Here is a 19966-nt window from a genome sequence, read left to right as displayed (position 1 = left end):
TATAGTAAAAATTTTTGATTGCGTCTCATTTACAATTCATAACTTTGTATTAAAAGAAAATAATTAGAAAATGATACACGAAATTTTTTTGGAATTTTAAAAATATTAATGGAATTTTATAAATTTTAAAAATAAACTTGGTTTTTTTACCAAGTTTTTTATAATTTTCAGAAAAGTATAATTTGAGAAGAGATATATAAAAATTTTTTAAAATTTGATATATTTATCTCTTTATGCTGTTATAAAATCATGTAACAAAATTAATAATACTTTCTTTTTAGTCCTTCTTTTGTCGATTTTCTTGTCTTTAAAATCACGAATCCCTCTTTACACACATTAATATTAACAAATTAGAATTTTTATTCATCAGTGAAATGGCATTATTAATATTAAATTTTTTTATCTATTTTCTTTATACTAAAATAAGCTTTACATTTCTATAATAATATGTCATATTAATTTCTATATACTTATATATATATTTCTATATATATTTCTATTCTATTCTATATATATTTCTATGTTTATTTAAGGTACACATAAAATAAAAATATGATATTGCGTAATTTTTAATGTATAAATTGTTTCAATTCAACAAAAGCGAATTAAATAATTAATTTTTAATTCTATAATTATAAATTAATTTTATAGAAGAATTGCTAATTTAAATTATACAAATAAATTTATATCGTTTTTGATATATTTCATTATAATAATATCATTAATTGCAAATATGTCCTTATTTATAATAGCATAATAATGATAAATAACTTATAAACTTATAAATTTTAATTCGTAAAATATAAAAAAAAATTTAAGTTAAAAATAATTTTTTAATTAATTTTTAATAATACAAAGATAAATATAAATATTATATATGCATGTTGTTACGTTCATAAACAGTAATAAATTAATGAACAATGCAGTGATAAAAATTAACATGAAAATAAATATTTTAAAAAGGTGAAATCAATGTTTTTCTTAAACAATCACCTTTCTAATGTATAAAATTAATACTATATTAAGCGCTTTATTAAATGGAAGCGAGATATTCATTATATCTCTTTTCTTGCGCTTGTTGAAGTTTTTGCAGTTTCTTTATTTGCCCTTTACTAATTTCTTTACCATTAATATCATGCGTCGGTAAACCCTAAATAAGAAAAAAAGCTTTAAATTTTTTAATTATAAAAAAAAATATATATTATTATAAATAATTCTACATACATTGCTATCAAATCGAGAATATTTATCTCTTTCTAACTTAAATATCTCAGAAGGGGGAATTTTCCTCTGTGCTTCTTTCATTACAGCTGCCGCAGCAATTTCTGCTTTTTTCTTTTCTTTTTCTAACATTTTCTCTAATTCCATTTGCTTTTTAGATTCTTTTTCTTTTAAAAGATCTTCTCTATTTACTAGTTTAATTTTACAAATTTCATTATTACTATCCTCTAAACGAACTCCAATATTTGGTAAAATATCATCACGTAATGTATCACATTCTTCAAGAATAGTACTAGCTTTCAAAGTTTTAGCATGATTTCTTACTTTCTCACGGAAATTTGCCAAAATTTCAAGATATGGCATAACAGCCTGTTCGACCTTTATAATGAAATCCATAATGAAAAATTCAAAATATAAAGAAAAAAAGAAAAAATATAAATATATATATATAAATATAAACCATACATTTAATTTTACGATATTACTATCTATTGGAAAACCAATAGCATCGTGTGAATATGATATAGTACCAAATATAGTAAACATTTTTGTAATATAAACTGCAACATCTCTAAGTAATAATGTATTTGGTTGTTTAATTTCTTTCATATAAATATTACAATGCGTTACAAGGTCTCTAATTGCATCAAGTGCACTCCTTGTATCAATATTATCTACAATAAAATATATCTTTTAAATATCTTTTAAGTATAATATAACAATAGTATAATATATATTTAATAATGGAAAAAAATATATCATAGAATGTTAATATATTCGTGGAAGACTTTTGAAGTGTCGATTTTAGACGGCAAAGTTTAAATATAAAAAATTGATATATAAAAATACCGATTGAAGCTTATTTTCTATTTATAAGCAATTTAATATTTTTATATTTGTTTTGAATCTTAAAATTGACCTTCTAAAAATATCCTACAAATATATATGTATAATTTATAAATTATTTTCTTACCACATAATGCATTATGTACAAAATCTCTGGCATTATAAAACTTTTCATTTAATTCTATTTCGAAATTAGTCCATTTAATAAAAGTATTGATATTTGTTTCTGAACCCAAAGATCTAATTTTACATTTTACATTTAAAAAGAATTCCTGTAATACAAATAATAAATTTTATCTATTATATTGAATTATATTATATTATTGAATAATAAAATTTCATAATGTACGTTATATTTACATTCAAAAATTTTTCATATTGAATAGCCATATGCATGGTATTATCACTATAATCTAATGTATCTTTCCATGAATGTAAAAGAAATGCAAGCCTAAGTTGTCTTGCTGAATACTTTTTTAATGCATCTTGTATAGTAATAAAATTTTTTAATGATTTAGACATTTTACATCCAGATATGGTCAAATGACCAGAATGGAGAAAATATCTAACCCAATTAGAATTATTAAAATATGCTTCTGCTTGTGCTATTTCATTATCATGATGGGGAAATTTTAAATCTACTCCTCCAGTATGAATATCTAAACTTTCTCCACAAATTATAGATGCCATAACAGAACATTCTATATGCCAACCAGGTCGTCCTTTACCCCAAGGACTTTCCCACCATGGCTCTCCTTCTTTTGAACACTTCCAAAGTGCAAAATCAATTGGCGATCTTTTTTCAGATATCTCTAAAGTACTTAAATCTCCTAATAAAAAAATTTTCAATAAAAATTTGATACAAGAGTTTTTTAAAAGAAATTTTAATATTTACCTTCTCCTTCTTGTAAACTCAATGTATCACCATATGCTTCCGGAACAAGTTTGGCATAATAATGTTTATCTTGTTTATTAAAAGTAGAAACATCAAAATACACAGAACCATTACTTTCATATGCGATTCCATTTTCTATAATTTTTTTAATAAATTCTATAATTTCTGGTATGTATTCACTAACTCTAGTCAAAACATTTGGTCTTAATACCTAAAAAACATTTTATTTTTTAAATCACAATTAAACATTTTTCATATGTTTAATTTAATACTTCAAATAATAAAATAACATTACAAAAAATATATAATTATAAATAATATATTTACATTTAAAGAATCCATATCTTTATGAAATTCCTGTTCCCAATATTGCGATAATTTGGTAAAAATTGAATGTTCTGTAACCATAGCACCTTTTTCTTTATCCAACCATTCTGCCAAAGGATCTCGTACTTCTTTTAATAATAACTGCATCCATAGAAGTTACAAACATAGTATCTTTAGATAAATTATTAAATAAAATTAATAATATTATTAATAATTAATAATTTTATTAATAATATTATTAATATTATAAATAATGGCATTATTACTATTTATAAATTTATTATTTAATGTATTTTATACAATATAAAAAAAATATGTATACTTCTTGAAATTCCTTCATTTTATCTTCATCTTTAAGTTTTACTGCATCTTCAAGATTTTCAATAGCTTTCTCTACATTGCACAATATATTCTGTAATATATATTTTTTATCTGTATCAGTTGTACTCTTTACAGTATCTTCAAAGATATACATTACATTTTTTGCATCATCCAAAATTTTATCAAGCGTATGATTTTCTTTTATATATTTTTCATATAAATAATTTTGTCTAGCTCTTTTTATAATTTTATCATCTATATCAGTAATATTCATCACATATAAAATATCATATCCAAAATAATCGGATAATACACGTCTTATTATATCAAAAGACATGTATGATCTAAATAATAAAAAAAATTAATAAGAAAATATAAAAATAAATATTCTGTATTTCATATTATACAATTCTATATAATTTTACAATTACCTAGCATGTCCCATATGTGATGCATCATAAACAGTAGGTCCACAACTATACCATAATATATGATTTCCAAATTGAGGAACAAATATTTCTTTATTTCTTGTTAAACTATTATACAATTTAAGAACTGAGCTATTTTTTCTTTGTGGTGGAACCCAAGATGGTTGTATTCTTTTTGCCATTTTTTAATCTCTCAAATCTAGAAATATTTAAAAATAATAAATTATAAAATATATATTTTAATATTTTCCTACCATTATAGTAACCAAAAATTAATAAAACATACCTTTTTAAAAATACTTTGCCTATTTTAATATTCTTTATAAAATTTTCAAAAAATAGTATTTATACAAATACACAAAGAAAATGAAAATTGTCAAATAGATATCACGTGTCCCAAATTCTGTTATAAATTTTTACTCATTTCCGTATATATTTTTTTAAATATTAAAATATTTTGATATTAATATTAACGTTATTTCTTTTATTCTTTTTAAACAAAACATACATAAATTATGATTAAATGTTTATAATTCTTAAATAATCCGTATACAACATTCAAAACAGCTTTGTTAAATTTTCTGTATCTTCGAATAAATTTCCACTAGGTATTTCACTTAGTTCCCCTATTTTCAATCTTCAATAACATACTGTAAATAGAATGTAGCTCAATATAAAATTATTTAAAAAATAAATAAATTTAATATTAGTAAATATTAATTGTTTTTTTATAAAAATAATTTATGTATCTCTATAAATACAATACATAAAAAAAAACAAAAGCATATATAAAATTTATTCAATTTTTAAAATTATATCATTTGTATTTTGATTTGTATTTTGAGATGAAATATAAATTGGTATTTACTTCTGGGTTCTGGTTTTATTTTTTTTTACCGGCATATATTATTGACGTTCGGAATTGTAAATATTTGTTGTTGAAACAAATAATAAACAAATCTATATGCATTATATATTAATTATTGTAAATAAAAATTCTACGAATAAATATTATAAAATAAATATAATAAATAAGTAATTAATTTTTTTCGTTTTATATTAAAAATTTTAAATTTTATCTTAATATTAAAATTATAAATATATTATTATATTAGTTAATAATATTATAAATAATATATTATAAATATATTTGTAATTTCTAATTACAATTTCTATGAAATTAATTTTTATAACCTTACAGTGTAAAACAATATAATATAATTATATATTAATGTGTAATATAATTGTGTAGTATTATTATATAAAAAATATATAAAAATATTTGATTCCTTGAACTTATTAAATAATAAAAATTAAAAATTATTAATTAAAAGTAATATATAAAATTAATTTAGAAAGCATTTTAATTATTTATATCTGAATGATAAATGATAAATAATAATCTTTATCCATATTTTCGTAAAAACATATATTTTTATAAAAACATATTTAATTATAATAAATTTTTCATAAATATTTTTCAAATCTTTGAAGAAAATATAAATTAAATGTTGTAAATTTTAAATTATATACTTAATATTTTAATTTTTTAAATTTGAAAATATACACAAAATATACATTTTATATTTTAAAAAATTTTCATTAATTTATTATATTATATTAAATTATATATATAAATGACATACAAAAAGAGTTTAGAATATAATTTATATTTATATTATATAAAATATTAGTTTTGTATTTCATATAAAAATATAAATCAATTATATATCTTAAAACACATATTTTTTTCTTTTTCAAACAAAATTCATTATATTTCTCTTCTATTTTATCTTACTATAAATCTCTTTTATATTATTATAAATACAATAATTTTTATACATATAATAATTTTCAATTTTTTTAATATTTTTTTTATCTTGATTTAAATTTATAAACTATTTTGGAAAAGGTATTTTTGAAAACCATTTTACAATTTAGTAAATATAATTGTTTATAGAGTAAATTGAAACAAAATTACAATGTTTTAATATTCTAAAATTATTTGTTAGTAATTTTTTCTTTCATTTTTATATTTTTATGTATAATTTAAATATCATATAAAAAAATATCTTTTTTTTTATATTTATGTTATAATAGTATATATATAATATATATTATCTATGTTGTTTAGTTGGTTCTTCTTCCCACTCTTTACTTGGTCTAACAAATTCTAAATCACTAGCATCTTCAGAACTTGACATATTATCATCATCAAAATATGGTTTTGTAATTTCCTTAATTTGTGTATGTCCTAAAAGTTTAAACTAATGAAATAAAAAAATATGATACAATCTTAAATTAATAATTTGTAGTAGATATTTGAAAATTGTCATTCTATTAAAATAAAATAAAAATCATTTTTTTTTTAATTTTTATAAGTATACATTATAAATATATATAAATATAAGTATATAGATTTCGAAAATTTACATTTTCATTGTTGTTACATGTTAATTATATGTAATAATACTTACCATTTAATGGTCTTTTAAATATTTCAATTTCTTTTTCATCATCATCAAAAAAACTTGTACCATCTTTTAATAAACTAAATGAATATTGACGCCAATTATTCTTTTCTAAATTTTTGGAAGATTGACAGCTGATACAAATAAAAATAGAACATATAACAATTCCCAAACATAGAGTACCTATAAAAATATGATTTATGATTATATTATTATAAAATATTATGATAATATATGTATGTATTTATATATAATTACAATACAATTTATATAATTACAAATATATTGTAAAGATACTAAATATCTTACTTAAAAGTATAATAAAAACAATTCTGGGCATTCCCAAATAATTATCATCATATTTTAATTTGAATATTAAATACGAAATGTTATGTATATCTGGTGTGATAAACACTTTAGTCTGCTGAATGTATTTAGATGCAGTGGCACTTATAACATGAGTACCAGGTTGAAACAAAAGCCAATAAGCTCCATGTATACTACTTTTGATATGATGTATTGATTGATTATATGATAAAATAGCATTTTCAATTGGATGATTGTTTTCATCAAGAACATATCCTTTTACTCCTTCATTAAGTTTTTCTATCATTGCTAATAAACTAGCTTTATTATCTTCCCATACACTTTTTGAATCATCTGTGTTACAACATGTAACATATATATTTAACATCAAAGTACTTGTATTTAAGTAAAGATAATCCATTAATGAATGTTCTCTTTTTCCACTTATACCTATCCCACCACGAATAATCCCATTATAATTTATATTTAAATTATTATTACATTGCGAATCTTTAGATGTCATATGAATATTGTATTTTGTATATAATAATGCTAAATCTTGTAATATATCATCATCATCTGTATTATATATTTGTTCATGTATTTTTCCATATTTTCCCGCAAATGGAATTTCAATATGTTGTGAACCAATGTTCAAATTTATTGCTAATACAGCATTAATATTTTTAAACCAATTAATTATCATACTTGCATCAGTAGTTAATTCATTATTAATAGGAAATTGTAAATTATTCATTATACTTGATGTACAAGTTTGATTGTCATTAGAATTTTGAGATAAATCCGGTGCGATATATATCGTAAATTGATTTAAATAATTAGTTATTCTAATATCTTTTTGATAATGATCTAGTAAATATTTTGCGAAATAAAGTAAAATTTTAGATGTTACAGCTGCACCATTTGAAATACCTGCTATAAAAGCTATAGATGGCCGACCAATTTGTTTATTATTTTCAGTTCCAATTTCTAAACACATTATTTGAGTACCTATTTGTGATTTACCAATAGTATGTAAAATTGATAATTGTGAATATTTATTGTTCAGATCAATCAAAACTTGATTTACAATATTTGTTTCTTGATCTTCATTATATTTTTGATGTTCTATTTTTCCAATATGATGTTTTATCAATTTAATATAAAGATTAGTTATACTTTCATAATTTACATGAATTTTTATAGTTTGTTCAATATAGCCTTCACAGAAAAATATTAACATATATTCACCAGGAAGAACAATAATCTTGAAATAAGCCATGTTTTTAGAAACATGATAATTATTGGTTCCAATCTTAACTATAGCTTTTCTTAAAGGAACATCATTAATATCTGTTACTATTGCACGAATACCAGTTGTAAGTCCATGAATAAGTTTCTTTAAAGGCAATAAATTTTCGCGCCAAATAATTGGAATAGATCCTGGACGTGGATATTTACAACAATCCATATTGATACTTATCTAAAAATATAATTATTTAAATATATATAGATATTTATTTTAAAATAATAAAATAAACAATTAATAGAAAAAATAATTTTATATATTAATAAATATATATTACTTACTACTGGTATATTATATTGATTTTTAATGTAATTTTGTACTTCCTTAATATCATTATTAAGAAAATTACAAGTTCCTTTCCGTAATGAATGTTCATAATTTTTGGCTAGATTTTCATATACATTCAAATTATCATCTGTATAACTAAGTAATATAAAAATATATGATATTATTATAAAAAAATAAAGAAAATATATTCTTATACAATATTAATACTTATGCAATTTTTAATACCTAACTTCAAGTGCTCCACTTCCTAATATTATTATCACATCATATCCTTCATTAAGTAACATTGTTTTAAATGCATTAGTGGTTTTATTTAATTTATTCAAATTAATATTTTTCTGTAATAATTCTTTTCCTACTTCATCATATACAATTGGATTACAATCTTGTATATTAAATATATCATCAAAAGTAGGATCTATCCCAGGTATAAAATGTAATACAGAGTTATTCAATATTCTTTCTATAGGAGGATCTCCAATTTGATTTCCCATCAAAATATGAGTTGCTAATCGTAATAGAATTTCTCTTCCTATTGGTTGAGATGCAAATAATCCTCCAATTAAACCAATATGAAATTTATTTTCTTCTGGTGCACCTATCTATAATTAATAAATTTTTTAATTTTATATGATTTTAATATAATTTATATTTAATAAAATAAAGATAATTTTTTTTTTAATAATATATTTACATTATTTGTAACTTTTAAAGAATGAATATTATCCATATTAATTAATGATTCTCCTGCTAGAAATTCTGTAATATTTGGTTGATGACTTTCTAATTGACTAAATCTAGCACTTAATTCTGCATTTTTTAAATATACATTCTGTAAATTTGCCATTAATCGAAAATCATAAGCAGATGACCTAAAATAAGAAATTATATTTTTATTTTAATATATAATTTATTAAATATATAATTATAATTATTATTATAATATATAATTATAATTAAAAATTAAAATATAAATATTAATAAATTAAGAAACAAAAATTTATATTTTTATGTTAATTAAATTAATTAAAAAAAATTAAATAAATTTTGATATTATTCATTTTATTTTGTTTATTAAAAAATCTATTTTTTTTTTAATATTCAATGATAATTAAAAAAACAACATGATTATTCAATAAATTATTCTAATAATTTGTTCCATTTCCATTAAAATATAATTGTAATTTATTTTCTCATGGTTAATATATTTTGTAACAAGTTAAAATATTTACTTTTGTGAAATTCTTAATTTCTTCATAAAATAAAATTTTTATGATTCCTTAACAAATACAATTTGTTTTAATATTCAACAATATAAATATCATTATTCTGTAAATTATAATATCATCTGTATAAGAATTATATTAAAATATTCTTTACTTTCAAAAAATTCTTAAAATTATCTGATATATGATTATACCAATGTTCAGGATCATCTCGCATTAATGTGAAATCCAATGTCACTTCTCCTTCTCCGAAATTAACCCCATTTGATATTGTTACAGTTTGCATTTGAGATTCATATCCTACTGCATTAACTGTAACATTGTATTTTCCTGGAACCAAAAGACGCCAATAATCTCCATCATTAGCTGCATAAATATCATGTTTAATTCCTTCTATAGATATTTTAGCATGAGGTATAGGATTTCCAATTGATGAACGTACTACACCATGTATTCCTTTACGAGACTGTAAATAAAAATATTTAATTATATATTTAATTAAAATAATCATTTTTACAATATACATGTATATGTGTACGCATGCGCATATGCATGTACGTGTATGTGTACGTGTACATGCGATGATATGCATAGTGTGAATAATACCATTTCAATAAGACGTAGAAGAGGTTCTCTATTTTGTAACCAATAGTTTGGTAGTTCAGTTACATTTGGAAATTTTGTACATCCTACTTCTATCGTAATTTCAAAATCGTTACTATGAATATAATTATAATCTTGCATGCCTCCATTAACAGAATACCAAGCAGCACCATTAGTTATACCATTTGGAAAACTTTTTTCTAGCAAATTTGATTCTGTATTTAATCGTCCATTCGAAAATGAAGGACATGGTTCTCCAAGATGCATACGAGGATGAGCATTTGAATATGCTAATGCTAAAGCTTTAAAAACTTTATCATCTGGACTAGGATTTTCCCCATTAGCTGCATATTCTGGTTTATTATCATATGGATAATTTGCTACTAATGCTCCTCCATGAAAATTAGCAGAAAGTACAAATGGAATACTTGCAATCCAATTCATTACAGCTTTTGTTTCTGTCTCTTGTTTTTTATTATACTATAAGATATAAAATATAATAATTAAAATCAACTTAATGTATTTATAAACATAAATAACATATTAAATATCTTAACCAATAAAAAAATTTAAATTCATACATTATTGGTTTCATATTGATCAGGAAAATTTCTGTTGAGATCAACTCCTTTAGCATTTGTTCTTCCTTGTATACCATCTACATCTCCCTCTTTAGAAATTTCATAGCCATCTGGATTCATACTTGGCATTACATGTAATCTTACATTTTTTAATATTTTTGTAACTCTTTTATCATTTCCAAAATTTTCACAAAGATATTTTAATAACAACAATAAAATTTCTCTACCAACAACTTCATTACCATGCATATTTCCTATATATTTTATTTCAGGTTTATTTTTACTATGTTTTCCAGGATTTTCTGTTATTTCCATAACATATAATTGTCGTTTTTTTATAGACTGTCCAATACTATAGAGTCTTGTAATATTTGGATAATTTAAATTTAATTCTTTCAAATATTTTTCCATTGCTATGTAATTATGATGCTTGAATTCTGTATTATGGAGAAAACCATATTTATCAATAGATTTGATAATTTTCTCAACTTTGTCTGATTTTAATTCCCCTATAAATTAACATAATATTAAAATTAAAAGCAAATAAAATTATCAATAAAATCTATATATATTTATAAAAATTATCTATATAAAAATTAAATTTAATATAAAATATATTTATAACCATATTTACAATTTTTTTTATAAATTTTTCATATAAATAAAAAAATGTGAAGATGAAAATATAATAAAAATATAAAAAACAAATTATAATATATTATAATTATAATGTACAAATAATAAAACACAAGGTATAGAGAACACAAAATAGAACATTAAATAAAACATAAAAGATCAATAAAAAAAAGAGGCTATGAATAACATATCACAAAACATTTGAAATATTATATCATTTAAAGAATAAAAAATTATAGGAAAAGGCTGGAATATTTGAGAAAACTAAATCATGTTTGACACAAATATAATAGTTTATTTTTTCATTTTTAAATATTATACATTTAATTTGATTATATATATTATGCTATACATAAAATTACAAATATAATCATAAACATCATTCATTATATCTTTTTGTTAATATTAATAAAATTACATAATATTTATTATTCAAAAATTGTTTAATGCATTTCCTATATATTTACTTCATATATTTTTTTCTATTTTATAAAATTATTACATTAGTCAAATTTAACTAAATAAAATATATCTTTTATTTTTAATGTAATGTTCTCTTTTTTTACAAAATTTAAACTTCGTTTTCATGAATTTAATATGAATTTTTAAATAAACATATTTAATAATAATTTAAATATATTAAAATGTATCTTTATAATTTTTAAAATTTTTATGTTTTTATAAATATTTATTACTGATATAAAATAAATATAAAAAGAATATTTAAATAAAAAATAAGAATAATCGAATATTTAAATAAAAAATATTTATATTAAAATATAAAATCAAAGTTTATTATTTCTTTAATAACATAAAAATTATTCAATAAAAAAAATATGTGTCATAAAAAGATATGTTTAATACATAATATTTTTCTCTTATAATATATTCATTTAATTTTATATTTATAAAATGTATAGATTAATTATTTAAAATTTTAAATTTATTATTTTTTTAATTATATTTTATACAACTATTATAACATCTCTTTGCATGCTTTTATTTAAAAATTATGCTTTTGCATTCAAAATATTTTTTTTTACATTTAAAATAAAATAAATAATAAAAACGTAATTAATAACTATAAATATAAAAATATAAAAATATTAAAATTATATATAAAATTTATGTTTATGCTTCAATTACTGTGTTTGTTTAGTAAGTACATAATTTTCAATGTAAATAAGTATTTTTCTATAAATTGTAAAATTTGATATTTTTCTCCATACCTTGTGTGTATTTTTTATATTTGTTTGAACTAATGAGAATATAAATTATAATAAAATGTATAAAAATAGGAGTATCAAATAATCTTGTGTTATGATCATATCAATGCTGTAAAAATGAAAATAATAAACATAATAAAATAATCAATTCATTAAAAATGATTATAAATTTATAAATAATAAATATACAAAAAAAAATTTTATTTATAATTTTAATTTCGTAAAAAAATAAAAAAAATAAATAATATAATTATATAAAATATAACTAATAATTCACATATCATCATAAGATATTAATTTATAAAGTGCATGATATTGATTAGGAAGTAGGAGCATACGAACTAAATGTGCATCTTGATTACCTTGATCATAATTGTCCTGTTTTAAAGTAAAATTTACAATGGTTGGTTCACCTGATTTTACTATGACATTTATTGGTTCACTTGGGCGGTATCTAAAATTAGAAAAAATTATATAAATAAAATATTATTAAATAAATAATAAATTAACAATTAATCAAAATTAAAGAATAATTTTTAAATAATATTAAACATATTTAATTATATAATTAATATTAAATAAATTCAGAATAAATAAATTCTTTATTTAAATATATTCACCCCCATGCTTCTGCATGAATATAATAAGTTCCAGGTAATAATAAACGCCAATATTCTCCATGATTTGTACTTGAAACATTATGGTTTATTCCACGTACAATAATAGTTGCTCCTTCTATTGGTTGACCATCTATATCTCTTACAAGACCTATTATTTAAAAAACCAAAAATTAATTTATGATATATATCATAATATATATCATAAATTAATATATAATATCATTAATTAAGAATTATATTATTTAATGAATATTTAAAAACCTTTTATTCCAATATGAGCTTGTTCAAAATATGTTATAAGAGATTCTTTATTTAATTTCCAATATTCTGGCATTTCTGAAGCATTTGGATATTTACAACAACTAAGTTCAAATGTTATTTCAAATGCATTAGAACGAGCGTAATTAAAGTCTTGCATTCCTCCAATAACTTCATACCTAAAACAAATAAAAATATTTTCTTTCTACAAACAAAATTTATATTTTTAAGAATAAAAATTTAAAATATATTCACCAATATGCTCCATTGATGACACCACCTTGAAAGACATCTGATTCACATGCACGACCTGTACGCATTTGTGGATGATTATCTGCATATGTGTGTGCTAAATATTTGAATAACTCATCATCTGGACTTTTACTTTCAGTACAACAACTAGTTAAACTACTAAAAAATAATGTATTATATAAATTTCAAATTAATAAATAACATTTTATAATTTAATAATTCAAGATTAAAAATATAAATATTATATCATATTACCCAGAGTCATAAGGATAGCTTGCTACAACAGCACCTCCATGAAGATTTCCTGATAATACAAATGGTTCTGTAGCAATCCAAGTCATCATAGCTACTGTTTCATTTTGACGTCCATCTAATATATTACCACCTTTTTGAAGATGATTAGTCCTTCTATCAAATTGATCTGGAAAATTTCTATTTAAATCAACATGATTTGCATTTTCACGACCTGAAAAGTCTTTTTTGGATTCACATTTTCCTTCCTAAATATATAAAAGAATATTAAATCAGAATTTAAATAAATTATATAAATTAATTTTTATATCATAAAGATAAAAAATAATAAATTATAAAATAATAATAAATACAAATTTTACCTCTGATTTTTCAAATCCATCAGGATTCATTGATGGCATAAGATATATATCAGTATTATTGATCAATTTTGTAATTCTTTCATCCTTTCCATAATTATGTAGAAGATATTGGGCAAGATATACTAATAATTCTCTACCAACAGCTTCATCACCATGCATGTTAGCAACATATTTCACCATTGGTTCACATAATTTTCGTTCTTTAACATTCTCAGAAATTTCAAGAACTAATAAATTTCTACCTTCTACTGATTTTCCTATGGAGAATACTTTTGCTAAATTTGGATATTTTTGAACCAATGAATTAAATAACTGTTGAAGTTCTTCATAATGTGTATAATGTGGAATGATAAAATTTTCTTCTAATTTATTTTCAGAATTAATCGCAAAACCATAAATAATTCCAACAAATAATATCATAAATGGCACGGTATATATGATACTTATGTGTGCCATATTTAAATATTTTTTTTGTGTAAAAATATAAAAAACTTTTTATTTTCAATGAAACATTCTACACAAAACAATATTTCTATATAATATCAATATAAGTATGTACTGATGACTGATGACTAATGACTGATGACTGATGATGACGTCCACACAAGTGTAAGCGTGGGTAGAAAAGGATAGAAAAATTACTATGAATAATATATAGTATAAATTGTACTAAAAACATGTTTTGAAAAGTTGGCAATCTGAAGAGTAAAGAATTATTTTACTCATTGCTCAACTTCACAAGATTATATAAACTTATTTAAAGATTATTTAAAGATTATTATATTAGTCTACTGATCATCTCCATTTTTATGATTGTATTCGATCTTTTAAAAATAATTATTTAAACTCATTTTTTAATTATATATACATATAATAATATATATTTATTTATTTAAAATTTTTTAATCTAAATATAATTTGAATTTAGCGCGTATTTTATTCTTTAATGCAGTTAAAATAAAAATCATGTGTATATGATCAGTAGTAATTCGAAAAATTCCTAAAAATGCAAAAATGTCTTTCTATAATTATTTTTAAATTATTAAAATCTGAAAATCATCGTTTTTAGATTTTGTACGTTAGAATTTGTAGAAATATTTAAAAAAAAATATAAAAATATTTCAATTTAATCAAAAAATTGTATATTAATATTAAAAGAACGTTTATGCATAATTAATCATAACCATATTTTAAAATTGATTCTAAACTATTATATATATAAGTTTTATAACATGTTATAACAAAATATATATATATATTACATCTTTTTTTTTTTAATATTTTAGCATTATTTAAATTTTAAAGATATATTTTATTTAAATTTATTTTAATAAAATTATATTAAAGAAATATTATAATGCTTGCAAACATAAAAAACATAAAAAACCTATAATATTTTCAATATAATCATATAAATATTTGTAAGAGTTTAATAAATAATATTGCATAAATATGTCTGATATCAAAGAAGAAAAACAGTAAGTAATAGAAATACTAATAATAAAATTGAATGTAAAAAAAAAAAACAAATTATTAACCATCATAATAAATTTTAGATATGGTTTAATTTTATCTAAAAAACAACATATTACTCCAAAGGTTAACAATATATTTGGTGATAGTAATGAATCGGATGAAGAAGATGGTACAGATTGGGTTAAAAAAGCTCTTCAGGCAGAAGGAGAAAAAAACAAAATAAAAAAACAAATAAAATTAAATATGCAAAAAGCATTGAAAGAAAACCCAACAATATTTCAATATGATGAAGTATATGATGATATAGAAAGAAAAAAAGATCAATTTAAAATTACAAAAGATGAAAGAAAGAAACCAAAATATATCCAAAATCTTTTGAAAGCTGCTGAACGAAGAAAAAAAGAACAAGAATATAGAATAGAAAGAATGGTTCAAAAAGAACGAGAAGCAGAGGGAACAATGTATGCAGATAAAGAAAGTTTTGTTACTTCTGCTTATAGAGCAAAATTAGAAGAATTTAAAAGAATGGAAGAAGAAGAAAATAGAATGGATAAATTAGAAGCTATTGCAGATGTTAAAAAACAACAAGATATGTCAGGATTTTATAGACATTTGTATGTGCAAACTATTCAATCTTCAGAGAAATCTGAAATCAAAAACAATATAAATAATGATGAAAATGATTTAAATACTATAACTAAAAAGACAGATATTAGTGCTATAAATAAAGAACAAATTAAAAATAAAGAAATAAAAAAAAATAGACAATATAGACAAAGAAGAGTAGAAGACAGTGATACAGAAATTGAAATTGAAGAAAAAATGGAAAATAAAGTAAACATTATTTTACCTGAAAAGCGTAAAAATATTGAAAAAGAAACTGTAGAAGTAGAATATGATGCTAAAAGACAAAAGCAACAAACTGAAAATATTAAACCTGAAGGAAATCTTAATGAAATTAAAATAGAAAATTTCAATTCAAAAAATAATAAAATATTAGAAAAATCTGAAAATAATGATGAAATCGAAAGAAAAACTATTAGTTTAAAAGCAAAAATAGAAGCAGAAAAAAAAGAACGATCTAAAATTTGGGAAAAAAGAACAATTGGTCCTGAATTTGAAGCAGCATTGCAAAGATATTACTCTAGAAAATCTATGAGATTGTCAATTGCATAATTTAACATATTTATAAAATATATAAAAGTAAAAAGTTAATACTTAAAAAGCATTCAGCAGTATATTAGGATTTTATATAATTCTGATAAAAAAACACATTTATAATATAAAATATAAGATTTTTCTTTTTAATGTAATATGTATGTATGTAATAAAATAGTTAATTAAAATATTGTATAGAAATTGTATTAATGATACACTGTAATCTGGAAAAATGTCTGTTATCAATATTATAATATATAAATTTTTATACACAAAAATAAATGATGGCACATTATGGTTACAATACATTATTTAACTTCTATAATGCTAATGCACAGTAATAAAATCATATACATTTATTCTTCCTTATTTTCAAAATATTCTATGCATTGCATATAATTTTTTTATTTAAAAAGTACTATTTTATGCAAGTATAAAATTTTTTTGAAAATATTAATGGTTTTACAAATAAATAATTAAAAATATTTCATTTTTAGCAAATCATAAATTGCATGATTTAAATATTAAACGAATAAATAAATTATATGGTTTAATAAGATGAAATAAGTTGTGGTTCCATATGTCCACTATCACCTAAACTTCTTAATGTTACCCTTCCATTAGGACGAATAGATACCCATGTAATACTTCCATGATTTAAACTTAAACGTAACCAACCTTCAGGTGGAAATTGCAATGCTCTAAAACAAATAAAATAATAATACATAAATTTTACATATTAATATATTTATATATTATAATTTTTAATTAATTTTATTTTTATTTAACAATATATTACCGACAAACAAAATATCTAATAACGTTTGCATGGCAAACAAGAATAACATATGAATCTTTTTCCTGACTAGGTTCTGGACGATGAAAATATTTTCTAAATGCAGCTTCTATTCTAGGTCCATCTTCATAAACCTGAAATACATTAAAAAAAAGTAAAATTATTATATATTAAAGAAAAAAATGATTTAATAAGAATTAAATTCTAAAATTCTTTATTTTTTGTTTCATAATATAATATATAAAAATATGTAATATTCCAAAAATAAAAATTTTAATAATTATATAATAAATATTATATACTTACAACTACTTCAGAATTCCAAACATTAATTGGAGGATCAGGTGCAATTGGCATACCTTCACTAAGTACAGAATCTTCTTTGAGTGTAATATCTTTAAGATATTTTTCTATAATTTTAGCAGTTTCTTTAGCTCGAATTATTGTTGATTGTACAATCAAGGAATATGGTAATCCTAATTCCTGTAATCTTTTTCCTGTTGCCTCTGCTTGTTGCCTACCTTTATATTTTAAAATTTTCATAGTTATTAATATATATTTTTTTAATAGATTTATATTTATATTTATATTTTTATTATAACAATTTAATATATTTAAAATTATAATATATTATTTGATACCAACCAAGAGTTGTAAGTGTTCGATCTGAATCTGTTTTGCCTTTTGTATTATATTGTCCATGACGAATTAAAATTATGTGATGTTTCACATTTGATTTCTTAATTGATCTTTTTTTACGTGATTCTTTATCAGTTTCATCATCTGATTTAGCTACGTTTGCTAACCACTCTGGATGTCGTCTATAAATGAATATAATAAATTGAATTTTTAAATAATAAAATAAAAAATATAAAATTCCCAGAATTTTACAGAAACAAATATTAAAATATTAGAAATATTAAATATTTCTAATTTATAATATAATATTTTTATTCATACTATTTTTAAAGCAAAAATAAAAATGGAATATAATATATAATATATAATAATATACAATATAATATATATATTTTTTATATATTAAAATATCTTAAATGGATAATAATTATTATAATATTATAATATTGACTACATTAAATGAATTTATATTTAAAAATAAAAATTAATATTTTATTTAAATAAAGTATATTTTTTTTACGTTTATATAAAATATATGTATTTATTAGAAAATTAATTTATTTATTTAATTACAAATTATTTAATTTTATTAAGAAAAATATGAAAAAAGATTTTAATAATTGAATTATAAAATCAATAATATTTTCATAAATAACTATGATAATAATAATAAATATAACCTATCCCAATTATGATCCCATCTGCCCCAAGATGAAGGTGTTATCCAAGAATGTTGTTTTTGTGATGATTGAACATGATCGTTATCATTTGGATAAAAAAGCATTGCACCACCAATTACACCACATCCAGCAATCCATTTTTTTAAATTTAAACGTATAGGCATTATTATTATAAATTTCCACGACCAAAGTTTTTAATCATTTAAATCAATGCTGTTCATGTATAGAATGTCTTTGAATTTGGAATTTTTTTTGCTTTTTTTAATAATAATAATAAAAATAATAAATATATTCTAATGAGAAAAAAAATATATAAAATACTATTTTAATACGAATAATAAGATAAAAAAAAAAATTAGAAAATTCTTTCGAATTTTGAAAATTTATCTATCTAACAATCATTATTTCTATAGTCTGTCCAATGAATTAAATCAAAGGAAGTAAACAAAACCATGTGATTAAAATCTAAAAAAAACAAGATTGATTTACAATTTTAAGATTATTTATTTTTTTATATCAATTTATTAGTATGATTAATATAAATAAACTTAATTTAATAATTATGTATTTCTATAAGAATAAATAAACTTTTATAAAATGCTAATATATAAAAATGTTAATACAATTTTTTAAATTTTTTTCTTCATTCGAAATTATAATTAATTTTTTCAAAATTATGAGAAAAATAATATCTTTTAATAATCAATTTTATTTTGTAATTTGCAAATTATAGAAATAAAAAAACAATTGAAATATTCTTTTTTGAGATGTTTCTAAATATTTTTCTTT

General features: G+C 20.1%; 4 protein-coding genes across 5 annotated transcripts; 1 reads left to right on the top strand and 3 right to left on the bottom strand.

Moving 5' to 3' along the window:
• Positions 1-813: 813 nt before the first annotated feature.
• LOC411167 (cysteine--tRNA ligase, cytoplasmic) lies at positions 814-4500 on the bottom strand. The gene is made up of 10 exons (XM_394641.7): positions 4325-4500; positions 4042-4237; positions 3612-3954; positions 3290-3430; positions 2963-3173; positions 2428-2897; positions 2195-2339; positions 1687-1895; positions 1225-1599; positions 814-1150 (listed from the first exon to the last, which is right to left on the bottom strand). The coding sequence occupies exons 2-10, from the start codon at positions 4218-4220 to the stop codon at positions 1034-1036; spliced, it is 2190 nt and encodes a 729-aa protein (XP_394641.3). The 5' UTR covers positions 4221-4237; positions 4325-4500; the 3' UTR covers positions 814-1033.
• A 1611-nt stretch (positions 4501-6111) lies between these two features.
• On the bottom strand, positions 6112-15051 carry LOC724816 (carboxypeptidase D). 2 transcript variants are annotated; one of them, XM_026441150.1, is made up of 15 exons: positions 14429-15051; positions 14070-14314; positions 13818-13973; positions 13566-13741; positions 13305-13452; positions 13047-13138; positions 10823-11331; positions 10245-10721; positions 9833-10104; positions 9107-9284; positions 8638-9014; positions 8406-8547; positions 6819-8298; positions 6516-6692; positions 6112-6292 (listed from the first exon to the last, which is right to left on the bottom strand). In XM_026441150.1, the coding sequence occupies exons 1-15, from the start codon at positions 14882-14884 to the stop codon at positions 6156-6158; spliced, it is 5022 nt and encodes a 1673-aa protein (XP_026296935.1). In that variant the 5' UTR covers positions 14885-15051; the 3' UTR covers positions 6112-6155. The 2 variants fall into 2 exon arrangements, with proteins under 2 accessions (XP_026296935.1, XP_026296936.1); XM_026441151.1 differs by having other exon boundaries at positions 13818-13970.
• A 795-nt stretch (positions 15052-15846) lies between these two features.
• Positions 15847-17366, top strand: LOC724784 (nuclear speckle splicing regulatory protein 1). Its single transcript, XM_026441292.1, has 2 exons — positions 15847-15906; positions 15985-17366. The coding sequence occupies exons 1-2, from the start codon at positions 15881-15883 to the stop codon at positions 17078-17080; spliced, it is 1122 nt and encodes a 373-aa protein (XP_026297077.1). The 5' UTR covers positions 15847-15880; the 3' UTR covers positions 17081-17366.
• On the bottom strand, positions 17251-19428 carry LOC551178 (serine/threonine-protein phosphatase PGAM5, mitochondrial). Its single transcript, XM_623571.5, has 5 exons — positions 19178-19428; positions 18504-18679; positions 18165-18379; positions 17862-17992; positions 17251-17763 (listed from the first exon to the last, which is right to left on the bottom strand). Exons 1-5 carry the CDS (start codon positions 19339-19341, stop codon positions 17613-17615), a joined length of 837 nt encoding a protein of 278 aa, XP_623574.2. The 5' UTR covers positions 19342-19428; the 3' UTR covers positions 17251-17612.
• Between the last annotated feature and the right edge of the window lie 538 nt (positions 19429-19966).

This window comes from Apis mellifera, linkage group LG6 (assembly GCF_003254395.2).
Source record: "Apis mellifera strain DH4 linkage group LG6, Amel_HAv3.1, whole genome shotgun sequence".
NCBI classification, from domain to species: domain Eukaryota; kingdom Metazoa; phylum Arthropoda; class Insecta; order Hymenoptera; family Apidae; genus Apis; species Apis mellifera.
The sequence above is the reverse complement of the archived record's forward strand: the minus strand, read 5'-3'. Positions and strand labels throughout refer to the sequence as shown.

Bases quoted from the DNA above. Each gene is read 5' to 3' on its own strand.
- LOC724816 (XM_026441150.1), bottom strand. From the start codon at position 14,884: ATGGCACACATAAGTATCATATATACCGTGCCATTTATGATATTATTT. The intron at 14,315-14,428 runs GTAAAATTTGTA...TTATATATTTAG, and splicing joins ATGGATTTGAAAAATCAGAG to GAAGGAAAATGTGAATCCAA. The intron at 13,453-13,565 runs GTTTTTAAATAT...TTTAAATAATAG, and splicing joins AGCTCATATTGGAATAAAAG to GTCTTGTAAGAGATATAGAT.
- LOC551178 (XM_623571.5), bottom strand. From the start codon at position 19,341: ATGCCTATACGTTTAAATTTAAAAAAATGGATTGCTGGATGTGGTGTA. The intron at 18,680-19,177 runs GTTATATTTATT...ATTCATTTATAG, and splicing joins TGGGATCATAATTGGGATAG to ACGACATCCAGAGTGGTTAG. The intron at 18,380-18,503 runs GTTGGTATCAAA...TAAAATATAAAG, and splicing joins TCGAACACTTACAACTCTTG to GTAGGCAACAAGCAGAGGCA.
- LOC724784 (XM_026441292.1), top strand. From the start codon at position 15,881: ATGTCTGATATCAAAGAAGAAAAACA. The intron at 15,907-15,984 runs GTAAGTAATAGA...AATAAATTTTAG, and splicing joins GATATCAAAGAAGAAAAACA to ATATGGTTTAATTTTATCTA.
- LOC411167 (XM_394641.7), bottom strand. From the start codon at position 4,220: ATGGCAAAAAGAATACAACCATCTTGGGTTCCACCACAAAGAAAAAAT. The intron at 3,174-3,289 runs GTAAATATATTA...AATGTTTTTTAG, and splicing joins AAGATATGGATTCTTTAAAT to GTATTAAGACCAAATGTTTT. The intron at 1,896-2,194 runs GTAAGAAAATAA...ATTTTATTGTAG, and splicing joins TGTACATAATGCATTATGTG to ATAATATTGATACAAGGAGT.